A 14,459-nucleotide genomic window follows, 5' to 3' on the forward strand; every position below is an offset into this window, starting at 1 on the left:
GAACCCCAGAAAACCACTTTTGGCTTGAGAGAAGTGCCCGACTTGAAGTAGCAGAGGCTTTCTGGCACTTGCATCTTAAGCAATAGTTTTGTTTGTTTAATCCCGGCACTAAACAGGAAACATGTAAACAGAGCTGGTCGGTTATGGCAGCTTCTGTCAGTAAGGACAAAATGGCAGTATTTGGGGTAAAACAGGCGTTCCCCGTGCCCCACAGCCGGCTTGGATGCGCCCAGCTCCCCTCGCCCACCCCTCGGAGCCGGGGGAGCCAGAAACACCCGGGCACAGCCAGAAGCTGCTGAGGATGTTGCCCCAGCTTCTGCCCGACAAGATCTCTCGAGCAAGATGAAAAACAAAACAAAACCCCGAGAAGTGATAACGTCGCTCAAAACTGCACTCGCTTTCATGTCACGGAGAAAATGTGCAGCCGCGCTCGCGCTTACCTTCCAGTGACTCCCATCCTCCGGGGGGGCGACATCCATGCTAGGAAGCGGGAGAAGCGAGCTTTCTGCTTTTATTTCCCACTGGTTTTCGCAGCAATCCCAGCCCCGGTGACTTCTTGTTAAACTTCCACATGTTTTCGGAGCGCTGGAATCCTGCCGGCATCTGCAGCCCCGTACGGTGGCTGGCGAACAGGAAATCCTGTATTTTAATTCTCCTCGCTGCATAAACCGAGGACGGCTAATGACGCTAAAACAACTGGGAAGGCGATGACGTCGTTCGATCCGGCTGCCGTGCGATGGAGACCTCAGACGCAGATTTATTTATTTTTTTAATTTTTCTTTGCACAGAAGTCGCGTTAGGTGATGGTGTCCTTCGGCCGAGCTGCTGCTGCTTTGAGGCACAGCCACTTGCCATTTGCTTGCTAAAAAACTATAAAATACAGAAGGCAAAACCTTCCTTGCTAAAGGAAAACTGAAAACTGTGCCAGTGTAAGTTGCTGAAAGGAAGTAATTTTCTTTCCTTTTCTTGGAAGCCTGGTTAGCCTCAGACTATCAAAGCTATATGCTAAAGCCAAGGGTTTGGCTTTATTTCTGCAATAATAGGATGGTTTAAGGTGGAGACTTTCCCAAAATACTGTTGTTTAAAAAAAAAAACAAACCACCCATAATGTGCATCATTCCTGATTTCTTTTTTTGCCTCCTTTAATTCCTTTCCCATATATATACACGCATAGATATATAATTTTTAGGGTTTTTTACTGCCGGCTAAGTACTGTCGTCTTTCTGAGTTGCTGCAAACCGGCGGGCGCGTATTTCAGTGTCGCTTATTCCGAGCTGCCTCATTTCCAGCTGAACCGTTTTAGTCGATACGCAGCATCGCATCTTACGGCCCAGGGCTTGGGAAGACAACACGGCGGTTGGCTTCTTTCCCTTTCTTACCCCGGGTAATGTATAAATAGAACTGTTCTTGCTCTATTCATATAGTTTCTGTAATTAGTCCTATGACCCTGCAAAATTAGCAGAAATGTAACTGTGGAAGAGAAATGAAAGGAGGAAGCTATTATCGCCTTCAGCTGCAGAATAAGTCGCCAGCGCAGGCTCTGGGATCGAGCGTGCATCTTTCCCCACGGCATCGGAGCCCGCTGGCTCTGCCGGCTGCACGAGTGCCAGGGTTTCTCCGTGCTGGCAGCGATGCTGACCACGGGGACCTGAGTGCGTTCCCGTGCTGTGAAGTGGTGCTTCACAAGAGTAGCATTGAGAACGGAGAAGAGGATCCTTGACCTGAAGTGTCCTGTGGTCAGTGGAGATGCAGTTACCAAAATCTGTTCACCCTCATGAAGGTAAAGGCAAGTTTATAAACAGTTTATACACCAGCCTTTAGAACCACAGAATCATTAAGATTGGAAAAGGGCCTCCACGATCATCAAGTCCAACCATCAACCAAACACCACTCTGCCTACTAAACCATGTCCTGAAGTGCCACAGCTACACCTTTTTTTAACTCATCCAGGCATGGTGACTCTACCACTTCCCTGGGCAGCCTGTTCCAATGCTTGACCACTCCTTCAGGGAAGAAATTTTTCCCAATGTCCAACCTAAACCTCCCCGGCACAACTTGAGGCTGTTTCCCTAGTCCCATCGCCTGTTCCCTGGGAGATGGGCTCAAGAACCCTCCCCAGCTCCGTTGCCCTTCTCTGGACACACTCCAGCCCCTCCAGGTCCTTCTTCAAGCAAGGATGAAGACGTTAAACAGAACTGAGCCCTGGGGGACACTGCTTGTGACCAGCCGCCGACTGGATTTAACTCCGTTGACCACAACTCTATGGGATCGGACATCCAGAGGGTTTCTTTCCTGTCTGAGCCATGAGCTTCCAGCTTCTCTAGGAGAATGCTGTGGGGGACAGTGTCAAAGGCCTTGCTAAAGTCCAGGTAGAGAACATCCATGGCCTTTCCCTCATCCACTAGGTGGGTCACCTGGTCATAGAAGGAGATCAGGTTGGTCAAGCAGGACCTGCCTTTCATGAACCAGTTTATAGACATATCTGTGGACTTCTTCATTACCCCTTGCTTACCCAGCATGCAAACATAGCCTGATAGCAAATAAGAACCTGTGAAGCCCCACACTTCTTGCCTCAGCTGGCAGCAAAGTGATTTGGAAGATGCAGAAGCTGTTTATCATTCCAGGTCTTCTTCTTGTGCATCTTTTTCAGCAGCTGATGCTGATCCTCAGAAGAAAGAACAGTCCTCATGTGTTTGCAAAACCTTCACACGTTTGCAGAAGGGAGGCTGGCACGGCGCCCCGTCCCTCTCCACAGGTTAAAGGTTCATCCCAAAGTGGCTGTTTTATCAGGATATCCTGCCTAGGACATCCTACTTCTGTGTCCAGCACACATCCAGCATCGTATCCAGCCATCTCTGAGCCCTATTTTTAGGTTTGTGTTTACAGCAGGGCTGCTGGGGAAGGAGAGGTCAGTGGGTGTCGGACCATAGCGAGGGTTGGACTCCCACCTTGGGGTTCATAACCACATCGAGTCCTTCCTCCACTCATTGGCTTTTTGGAGCACTTTTGCAGAAGATCACTACCTTCCTGGTCATGAAAGGCTGATGGACTGACAAGCCTCAAGCCTTTTCCTTCAACATATATTAATCAACCTCTCCATTCCTCTTTCAACTGCATGCATATTTTTGTTTAGCGTTTCTGCTCCTCTGGCTCACTACCGATGCTAACCATGCATTTTACCCTGTGCAATGTTCTACTTTCCAAGGCAGAAGACACAAAGGAATTTTTAAATAACTGTGAGACCTTATCTAAGGCCTCCAGATAAAGGTTGTCTTCGCCTTTAGCCTGGTATCCTGTGGGCAGAAGGCCAAATGCATACGATCAGCATCTCTTTAAGCGCTCGGCATTTAGAAATATCTGACAGGATGCACCTGAAGGATGTATGAAAAACAGGGCCGGTCGGGAGGAGGAGGGCTTGCTCACACAAAGCAGCTCACCCTAGTGCAGGGACTTGCCTCGTTGGCCTGTGGCCGGTGGGGCTGGGTGAGCCCCCGGTGCCCTGCGGCACACGGTTCCTCTCGCCACTGCAATCGTCTCTACAGGGGCAGCATTTTTAGGAAGCTTTCATTTATTTTACAGCAAACAATTGTCGGTCGCTCCCTACCTTTTGGGGCTAAGCCCTTTGCGTAATCCACAGACACAGCGGTTTTGGTGAAAATGCACCAGTCACAGCCCCAAAATCTGTTAAATGCAATGAAGGGCTTTCATATTTTTGAGCTGGCTCCTAGTTGTTGAGCTGTTATCCTGCATTTACAGCTTCTTTTGTTTTCTCTCTGCACAGAGAGCTGGTAATTTCATTTGAGGAAGAAAACAAAGCTGCAGTACTCGCAAGATCCGGCAGCTCAGAACCTGAGGTTGCAGAAAGGCATTAAATCCCATGGGGTTTCTTTCCAAATACATTTGCTGTCAAGCACGGGAGGGCCCTTTCTCAAGAAGGAGAGGAATTACCAGACCTCTGATACCAGTTAGGATGGGGTGGCCATTTGCTGGTGCTGCACAGCAGCACATTTTCTCTCGCTAACAGGCGAATGGCTCACGTGCTAGAGAAGGAGGACATGCCATGCCCTGGTTTTGCCCAGGGCGTGCCGTCCGGGGATGTGCACCGCTGTCGGTGCGGGTGGCTTGGAGACCACGCCGTGTTTCCACCTTGACCAGTTCCCTTTGGGTTGAGGTTTGATGCAGGGTTGCTCCAGCACCAGGTGTCTGGGGAGCCCTTCAGGTCCCTCCTTCACAAACCTGTGTGGCTGTACCCAGCCTCTTGATTCCATTAACTCCTGCCTTTCTGTGGCATCTCTGTTGAAAGACTTTGTGTGTGTGTGTGTGTGTGTGTCAGCCCAAGAAGGATGAAGCTGTCGTCTTTTTATAGCTGGTGAGCCTGGGCAGTGGGACTAGCACAAGAGATAATCCAGGAGCAACATCAGCATGAAATTATATTTCCTCTTGACAAAATAATAAACATGTTTTATGGGCACAGGAAAGGGGGTGAATTACAGGAACTGGAGCTGGGCACATTGTGCCTTTGAAAGCGTGAGATCGCTGGCAGGCAATGCCAGCACCTGCAGCCCCAGGTCTCGTGTCGGATCCAGCACCTCCCAGCCACAAAGGCGGACGAGATACTGTCCTCCTCGGCAGTCATAAGGTCTGTTCTTCTCGAGACACACTGCTGAGGTTTTGGAGCACTTGAACTAAAGGCTTTGAGTTTCACACGTGGGTTTGTGGAGGCCAAATTGATGGTCTTTGACTTTCTACATGCTGTAAGAAAATGACAAGTTTTCCTTGATCTCTTTTTACTTTGCACTGTTGATCTCCGGGCTAGCTCACCATCGTGACCCTGTTGGCTGTCTGTCGTGGTTCAACCCCATCCAGCAGCTAAGCACCACACAGCCATTTTAACTCTATCCCAGCCCAAACCAGTATGCTTTCTCACACACCAGAAGAGACCAGTAGACCGAGCTGTCTAACCTGCACATCAAAGTGACCTGACTTGAAAGGCTGAAAGTGTTGAGCGTGTGACTTTTCCTCGTAGGCTGGGGCTGCAGTGTACAGAAGAGCATTTGGGGGGGGTCTAAGGGAGTTCAGAGGGCGAGTGAGGCAGGGAGGTGGGGGGGGAGCATGAGCAACACATGTGGTGATGAAGTCATGGTGATGGGGAGAGTAATCCCTCAATGGAGCCACCAAATTCCTTGTTAAGGTTAAGGGGGGGAGAGCCACCATCACTCTTTGGACCTTCAGATGGTGAAGCAGGTATTCCCCTGCTGGGGCCACGTTCTAACTTCCAGTACATAGGGGACAACAAATACCGATTTCTGTTTTACCGGTCTTGTCGTAAATGGTGTGAGTGCTTTTTTAAGCCTTATAGATTTGGATCTGCGAAATGATTGTTGGATGAGATATCGAGAGATGGTTTCTGTGGTCCTGCCTGCACATAAGGATGACGGCAGTCGCTCCTCCTCGCTGGTCACACACCACACAGCTATTGCCATGGAGGCCCTTTCTCTCCCCAAAGTACCCCTAAATCTAATGCAAGTGTTGTAGTTAAAAAAAACCATAAACACCAGTTGTATTAGAATGGGCTGGAACCTTTCTGTAGACAAGCAAACGATCTGTTTAAGAATAACAAATGTTGATGCGCTCCATCCCTTGAACTCCTTGATTCAAGGAGGAGCTGATCCCCGTTTTCTAGGTATAAGTCATAGCTATGAAACTCTGCCTATGTTTGCAAAAATGCATTTATTTTTTAAGCATCAGGTTTTGGAAAGGAAAATGTAGGACAAGCTACATAGTTACCGTAACAGTGCCTTTAACTTGTTTTCACCCGATAAATGGAGAACTCTATGAGAAAGAAATCACAGTAAACAGGTCCCAGCTGCCTGCTAGCTGATCAAGGTCCGCAAAAATCCTCAAAGCAAACACAGAAACTAAAGTCTCCTTCACTGACAATATTGTACAGGGTCTAGCTTATGAGAAAACTGCTAAATTGACAGAAATGTCGTTACGCCTGCTTAACTGGGTACCTGAGCCTCAACCCTCGCTCATGTTTTTAAGGGGATGCTTGCAGTGTGCAAAGGTGTAGGCACGTCATCGGCGTAAGGAGCTGCCAGTCCAGTGGGAGAAAACACTTCCGTTGACTTCAGCGGGAGAGGGACCGCTTGCCTACTCTGCAGCTTTCTCGCCGGAAGCCTGCAATAATAACGCTCTCTCCATGGAAGTTACTTCCTCCAGATAGGCATATTTTGGTATTTTCACGTATCTACATGGAAGATAAGTTCATCGTACTGCGCTCAGAATCGTCTTCTCGCAAACGGGAGGAGAACAACACGAGCTTCTTGCATTAAACCAGAACGTCTTCGCTGCCTTTTCAAGGAACTCCAGCGCAATGGTTATTTAAACCTGGCTATTGTTTGCTTTTTCCCATTTTATTGTAAAACAGTCAAGTGGGAAAACATAATATGCAGAAAATTTTTGGCTGACTTAACATGTAATTAAGTGGAATTGAGCAGTTAGACTTAAAATATACCTAGCAAGCGTTTCTGGTATTTCTGCTATTTTTGTAGCAACATGTGATGCTGGCACTGCTGCTTACTGGGAATTGTATGCATTCCTTTTGGAAGAACACAGGTTTTCAAAGGCAATAAATCAGTGCCTGTGTTCAGCCAAAACAATCCCCAGGTATCATGAGGGTACCCTTGAAGTTACACAAAGTGGGTTACCTTGGCCGGAGAGCTGTCACTAATTTAAAACAAGGGATAAATGGCATCCTTTCTTGTCACTGCTTTTCGTATCTTCATAGCTGGTGAAGTCATAAAAATGTAAACACTAAGATCACGAGAGGAGCTGGTGGGAAAAAATCACACTGAATAATTTACTTAAGAAATTAGCCTATGCTCAATTAGGGCAATCACCTTGGCAAGGGCACCTCTCCTTGTAAAAAGTTTTGCCAGTTGAACCCATTGAGCCGAGGTTTGACGGGGAGGATCCATCACAGGTACCTCTGAGGTGGAGAAGCTGCATGCAGAGGAGAGCGAGGACCTGAACGGTACCACCAGCATCATCCAATCCACCTGCACCGAGTCTGAGTCTGGCTGCGCCCATCTCCCGGTGCACTCCTGGTGGTCCTGCCCCTCGGTGTCCAACGGCGAAGGCTGATGCACCTCTTGCCCCTGGGGGCAGCTCGGAGTGGAAGAAAGTCACTTGGGGCAAGGGAAGGTCCCACTCTCTGGAGTGTTTAGGGAGCTGTCGGGAGGATCGGTCCTGCAGAAGGGTCTCGCAGCAGCTGTGGGTGCACGTTAGGCAATGCATCAGCAATTAAGGAGCAAACTTAGAGCTGGGTGAGGAGGAAATAATGAACAAGAATGGGAGGGGGAGCTCCGGGAAGGTGAAGTGGAGGTGAGTGGTGACCAGTGGGATGCGCTCAAAGCCGGGGCTGCCGCGCTGAAGCAAGCTGCCAACCTCCATGCATCTGCAGCCCGGACTGCATAGACCAAACCTGCCATTTATTATTACTGGCCATTTTCAGATTCTTGTATGTTTTGCATGTTTTTAGCAGAGATGACACTTGCAGGTGTCAGCGTATGGATGTGGGATTGTCTTTGGCTTGATCATAGAGCCGTGGCATTGGGAAAATAGAAGAAAAGCTCCTGGGATGTTTCCACTTCCCAGCAAAAATATTGTCGCTCCCTTTGTATATATTCTAGTCCAGCTAGGTCAGGCGTGGGTGGCACAGCGGTAGGTGTAGTTGCACCAGTTGCATTGCTCATCAGCTCCCAACACATTGGTCCTACAAACGGTTTTATCTTCTATATATCGAGAGATTTCCACTGCCACAAAACTCCCCCAAATAAACTTGCAGGATCTTCCACGTGGAGTTGGTAATCGAGTATCACAGAACAGTCAGTCCCAGGTTTCATATGAAATATCTTCATTCTTTTAAGCTGGCTTTCTTGTCATTCCTTAACTGATGAGCCACTCTCTTTGCTCATGAGCCGACTCCTGATGACCAAGCTGCTGTGCCTTGATATCTGGTCCTGAAACTCTGAAGTCATAAAAAAATACAGGATTGGATCCAAACAGCAGTCCAGACTTGCAAGACTTAAGCAGAAGGGTTGGGTGTAGAGTGTGATGGTACTCAGGAAGCAGTCTGTAATGACATTTTCTTTCACCAACATGTAGAAAAAGAAGTTGATGTGGTATGGTGCAAAACAGACGCAGAACACAATGGCACACATGGAAACCATCCTTAAAGCTTTCCGCCTCTCGCTGCTGTTTTCCAGCGGCAACTGGAAGCCCCGAAGAGAGTCTTTCGTTTTCCAAGTACAGAACAAAATAACTATGAGAGGACCGATGAACCCGAAGAGCTCCGCCGTGCCCATCATCAGCACGGTGGCCGCCTTGCTGTCGATCGGCCGGACATGAAGATCTGCAAAGCAGGTAGTTGTGTTGTCGTTCAGGCCGTAGCTGCGCATGATGGGGAACGGCAAGCATGCCACCCCAACAACGAGCCACACCGCAGCGCTGATGGCCATGTCGTACCGCCGCTTCCAGTCCTTGGCTCTGAAGGGCTGATACAAGAAGAAATACCTCTGAATGCTGATGCAGGTGAGGAAGCAGATGCTGGCATACATGTTGAGGTACTTCAGGTAGAAACACAGCAAGCAAAGGGGTTTCCCAAAAGGCCACGTGGAGTTAATATAATAGTATATTCGCAGTGGCAACGAGAGGACGTGAGCCAGGTCGGCCGCAGCCAGGTTGATCATGAAGATGACGGCTTTGCTCTTCTTGCTGATGAAGCGGCACAAGACCCATAGGGCAGCGCTGTTGGCCAGGAGGCCGGGGATGAATATGATGGTGTAAGTGGTTGCGTACAGGCTGTTTTTGAACGTTATATTGTGATTGGAGCAGGTCTGGTTGCTCTGCGTCATGACTGGGCTGCTGGAAACATCTGTTGTGGTGTAGGGTGGGTGGGTCATTCCTGTAGGGAACAAAACCAGGGACTGTAAAGGCAAAGGCATGGCAAGAGTTATCGATATTCACATTTGTGTTTCCCATTTGACTACTCAGTACAAAGCAGAGGTTTGGAAATGTCTTCTGTATAAAACATCCTGCTACCTTCTTCAAATCTGCCCTTTCAGAGGTCTCCCACTATTCATGCAGAGGTGGGGGACCATTTCTGGTGTGTCAGTCCCCTTGCTGGGCTGTCTGAGTGCCAGAAGCAGGGGTGAAGCTGTGCCATACTGCTAATAGAGGAGTAGGAGGAGCTGCCTATCCTTTTGACAGCTCAAGGTCACCTGTGGTTTGGTCTCTGGGTGGCAGGGGAGGAATACATGGAAGGAAGGCGTGCCACAGCCCAGCTTCTGCATGTGAGCAACCACGTGGCTCAACAACCAAAACGTGGGTGCCAACCACTGCATCATCCCTGCCATCAAGTTAAATGCTAGGCGTTGCACGGGTGGCGTGTCTCCTGGCCCCATCAGTAGACCTCATGGACCCGCCTTCTCTGACATGATGGGGACAGGCCATGCGGAGAAGGGTGGCAGGGAGGGGGCTTTGGTTTAAGAGAAGTTTGGTTTAAGGGCTGTGGGTGCTCCTGAAGCGTGCTGCCATGTCTTTAAGCTAATGTAACAAGTGGATTCCTAATCAGATCACCAACTTCCATTTCTCATCACCCTAGCAGCCCTTGGTTTAACACTTTTTTCCATCAGATCATTTTATTTTTAGGTGCTTCCATTTTCTGGCTCTCCTTTGATTCAGATGAGTAGGGATGGCAAAATGTCACATGTTGAACTGTTGGGCCATCTTTTTTTTGTCAACTTTTGTAACTGGGACTTGTCTTCAGTGAGGCAGCACAGGCAGGAGGAGTTTGGTTTTATGGGGTATTTCCCCATAGGGTTATAACTCTCATTACAGCGATTCCCTCCCGTGTCTAATACAACAGTTAAAATTTAGTATCAGCTTCCTATTTCGTGGGGCACTGCAGACACTGATTCATTCCTTCTGACTCATTTCTTGCACCACTGGCAAGAGACATTTGCCAGAAAAAGTGTCTCCGTTAGGTAGATATTAGTAACTCGTACCCTGTCACTAATGGGTTTTTTCCCCTCCGTGTTACAAGACCAGAGCAGTATTTAGAGCTCTCAAGTGACAAAGAACACAAACAGCTGGTTTTTTCAGCTTGTTATTTGTTGTGGTAGAATCATAGAACGTTTTGGATTGGAAGGGACCCCTAGAGGTCATCTAGTCCAACCCCCCTGCAGGGAGCAGGGACACCGCTAACTAGATCAGGACACTGCTAACTAGATCAGGTACTTGGTACTTGGACTCGGTGGTCAGTACAGACACTGGTCAAGGCTGCTTATGGAAGGGTTGTAACTCAGGCCCCAAAAGTGCCCAGACATGGCAAGGTCCCAGCATGGGACGCAGGCCACCCTCGCCGCGGGTTCAGTGGCTCTGGCTGATGCTGATGGTGAGCAGGGCCACCTAACCACAGCTCCTGCCAGCTCACTAAACAGATGCTGCTGCCAGCTTTCTTGCTTTTCTTTTTAAACTTATCTTTCATTTTCTCACACCCTTCAAAAAGCAAGGTCTGCATGTTTATCTCCTGCAGCACCCTCAGCTTTAGCAACTGGGCTACATCCTGCAGTTGCACCGAAATTCAAAGAAATGCTGCAGTTGAGAAACCCTCTACCTAATCCCCTTCCTTCACTAAGATGGCACAAGGCCAGGTGCCTCGGACCACACCTCCCAGGCTGGCTTGGATCCTCCAGGGCAATCCCTCCAGTCTGCAGTTCACTCCCAGTAACCCTCACCCCAAGGCAGGGACAAGATGCTCTCCACCACGGTGGGGTGTCCCCCACTGCCCCCATCCCCGGACACCACAGCCTTGCTCCTATCACAAGGCCAGAACGTGCCCATGAGAAGGGTAGAAGGCTCAGAGGACTCTGAGGGGGAAAGGTGCATCTGGCCCATGGCCTGATGGCCACCGACCTGAGCAATCAACGTTGGATTGGGTCGAAATGGGTTACATCCCATTTCTTGAGAGTGCTGTAGACTTCTGGAGTGGGATGTTTGTCATCCCTTTCCATCTGGTTTGCCTGCAGCTCCAGCTGGGTGTGCTGTCTGCTGCCCTTGTCTCCAGTAAGAGCCACTGCTCGCTGCACCCAATTTCTGTTCCATCAGGTGACCCCTCACTTTGCCAAGAAGCCATTAAAGAGCCACTTTCAAAGTTACTAGCTGTCTGGTTTCCCTTGGGTGTCAAGGTTAGGCTGACTGGCTGGTGCTCCTCCATGAGCACTAGTTGGCCATTGAAACCACGGAGGATTAGGTGTATTTGCAAAATGTTCTATTTTAAGGACACGCTCTTATTTAAATGCTGGCCAGTGGACATGTGTTCTTCAGTTCAAATGAGTCATACAGACAGTTTGCTTACCGAGGTCCCTAGATACAGTTGGCCCTTATTTACATTTCATGCGACAGCTCAGGACCAGACCGCACCGTCAGCAATCAGAATAATCAAGCTCAGGCTGCTGACTCAAAGTTGGCCTCTGAATGGGGCCATTTAGGGTAAACCGAGATGTCCAGGATGTGACTGCTGGGACACGAGGGCGATGCTGAATGCACACACTTGACACCAGGATTCAGCCTTCGCTTTCTGATCGCAGCACGCTGCACCCAGGCGTGCAGGCGAGCACGGGGCTGCAAGGGTTGCAGCATGCCTGAGACCAGAGTGGAGCCCACAGCATGGAGAGGTTCCCCCTCCGCCTTCATCTTCATCTGCTAATTGTCCACAAGGTGTCAGAGTTAATCAAGATTTCATTTCTTTGCTCTCCTCTCTAAGGTATTTTTCTAACCCCCAAGGGACTAGGGCTGGAAGCAGAGGCGGTGGAGCGACTATGTTCTCAGGAGTTTGTGTTGCTACCTTCTAGGGTGATCCCAAATTGAAAAACTCTTGTGTTGCTGAATAACTGAGATTAGGGAAAAAAAAAAATGCCCCCAGGAGTAGTCCTCCTATTGCTGGTATTTACGGGTAGAAGAGTCCTGAAAAGTTACACTTTGGTGGAGACCATGGAGCTGCTTTGAACCTTGGAGCCAAAAGGTTATAAAACCCAACCTGTGGAAATGCAGGTGATGTCCCATCCCCACCACCCCCAGCCAATGCGACGCCGTGATTGATGACCAGGAGATGTGTGGCCTGTGGAGCCAGAAAACGCCTCTGCCTTCGGAGAACTCACGGTCAGGCGGCTGGCAATGAAGAGGACAGAGCAGGGTGACCTGGCTGGCAGTGCGAAAGTGTTGACACAGTTGATATATACCCGGGTGATGTCTGCTGGCTCATCGGAACCGGGCGCTTTCTGAGAATGACTTCATTACAAAGTCATACAAATACACTGGGGTTAAACCATCTCTTCAGACAAAATGCAGCCAGGCACATGCACAGGGGACTGCAAAACAGTCGCATTTCCGCCCTTCCTCCCGCTTCTCTTCTTCAGCTTGAAGCTTAATCCTACGCCGTCCCCTTATCTTCCCACCTGTGTGCAAAAGCAGGCGCACTGAGATACCACCGACCGCCGCTCTGAAATGAGGTCTCCAAAGCAGCTAACAAAAGCAAAGCCATTTGCTGCATGAGGCGTGTACAGCAAAGGCAGAAGCCTGAAAAGCTCCATCAGATTTTGTCGCTGCTTATCTACATGTTGCAGGGAGACAGCTCCACCTAAAACATTGTTTTCAGAATATGAAACTTCAAAAAAATCGGTACTAAGTAAATACACGGTTATCTAGGTACTGGTTTTTACGTTGTAATTAGAGTCTGTATTTCTGAGGCTGTCGCAATAAGGACGTAATTAAGGGTGCACATTATTACTTGTAGCTGGACAATGGGAAACGAATCGTGGCATTTCCAGGAGAAAGATGTTCATCTTGATAGGACTGAGAAGCACAGGAACGTCATTCCAGAGTCCTGGCTCTTGCTGGCCCATCAGCAGATGGGGTTAATTGATTTGATTAAGACACGAATGCCTCTACGCTCTGCCCTCATCGCATGGCCGTGAACATCTCACGCTCTGGCACTCGCGCTTTGATATGAAACCTCCAGTCAGAAGTGGAAAGTTCTACAGTTAAGGGTACTTTTTCTGGGTTTCTTCTTCCACCAAAAAAAAAAAAAAAAGAGCAGATCTGGATGGTCTGATCTGTTGTGATGAGATGTTTTCATTTTGCAACACCAGGCTAATTCTCACTTCTGCAGCTCCGGCAGCTGAAGAAGCAGGGCGTGCACAGGCAGCAGGGCGCTGGCAGCCTTGTCGGAGCGCTTGCTCCAGGCTGGATGAGGGCCGTCCTGCGGATGGACTTCCATCACGGCTGCATTTCCCGTGGGTGGTGATGTTCGCACTGGAAGGGCCCAGCACTTTCACCCGACGCTAGAAAACGTGCCCTCAAACAAAAATCACACTCTTACTCACACATCCTACTGCTCCAGCCTGCTGCTGAAGTCCTCACCTACATACATCTGCAGCAAGCCAAGCTTGACATACTGACTCACCTTCCATCTGATTCCCTTCTGATCTACTCTAAGCCCTTTGAGATGCAGGGGCCACCCGCTATGGATCCCGTCCGTAACTGCCAAAGCGCCTCTCTGCTTGCGTTGCTGAGCTCCCGGCAGAGCTGAGCTGCAGCAAATGCAAACCCATCAGCAAAGCACCTTTCACAAAGTACAGTTTAAAAGCTTCAGTCCACAAAGTTAAGTTCTAATCCAGACCTGCAGTTTGAGTTTTGAATTAAAACTGCCTCAGGGTTCTCATTAACAAAAACAAGTCCAAGCAATCTTGCTATTTTTGTCATGTCGTGTCCCCCTGGCTAATATTCATTTCCCACTGTTGCAATTCAGTCAAAAAGCATGGGATGGCACAGACAGGCAGCATGTAGGGGTTTTTTTATGGTAATATAAATCACCGTTAGAAAAAACAGATTTGCAAGTTTCCCTTACCATCAAGTACGATTTCAAAATAAAAGATATTCCCCGAGAAATCAGGCAAAGGAAAGAAATCGTGCCGAGCGATGACACCGGAGAGCAGTTGGAGAACCACTAATTGCCCACGCTGTAACATTTTGCTTTCTCTGTTAACAGCAATTTCATGCGGCCGCCGTTTCAACTCCGCCATGTGTTCATACAGAGGATTGGCGCGCGAGGGGGGCGGCTGTTTTTTCAAGACTCAAAGCACCACAGATCTCCTCCTGGCAGGAGCCAACCCCTAAGAAAAAGCCCGAGGAGAGCAACCTTTTTTGTTGGGAAGGTCATAGGCTCGGTAACGTTGGTTCTAGGTCAGAAAGAGAGAGCTTAAAAGCAGCCTTACCTTTTCAGGCAGAAACCCCGCTAAGTGCAAGCGTGCTGTCAGGAGGAAGTGGAGTGTCCCGGCTGCACCGCACCAGCCTTGTTTACATGTGCACAGCGACCTGAATGACATCACGGCGTG

The 14,459-nt window shown here is 49.1% G+C and overlaps 2 protein-coding genes across 2 annotated transcripts in view; both read right to left on the reverse strand.

Moving 5' to 3' along the window:
• LOC104135968 (putative P2Y purinoceptor 10) overlaps positions 1-612 on the reverse strand; it is a 4,729-nt gene extending 4,117 nt beyond the window's left edge. Inside the window, exon 1 of the mRNA XM_009649670.2 lies at positions 441-612. The gene's annotated coding sequence lies outside the window, so the exon portion shown is untranslated. The remainder of the gene's footprint in view (positions 1-440) is intronic.
• A 4,934-nt stretch (positions 613-5,546) lies between these two features.
• On the reverse strand, positions 5,547-14,400 carry LOC104135980 (putative P2Y purinoceptor 10). The gene is made up of 2 exons (XM_035889392.1): positions 14,340-14,400; positions 5,547-8,968 (listed from the first exon to the last, which is right to left on the reverse strand). The coding sequence occupies exon 2, from the start codon at positions 8,964-8,966 to the stop codon at positions 7,944-7,946; it is 1,023 nt and encodes a 340-aa protein (XP_035745285.1). The 5' UTR covers positions 8,967-8,968; positions 14,340-14,400; the 3' UTR covers positions 5,547-7,943.
• Positions 14,401-14,459: the final 59 nt, after the last annotated feature.

This window comes from Egretta garzetta, unplaced genomic scaffold (assembly GCF_000687185.1).
Source record: "Egretta garzetta isolate BGI_Z169 unplaced genomic scaffold, ASM68718v1 scaffold402, whole genome shotgun sequence".
In the NCBI taxonomy this organism is placed as follows: domain Eukaryota; kingdom Metazoa; phylum Chordata; class Aves; order Pelecaniformes; family Ardeidae; genus Egretta; species Egretta garzetta.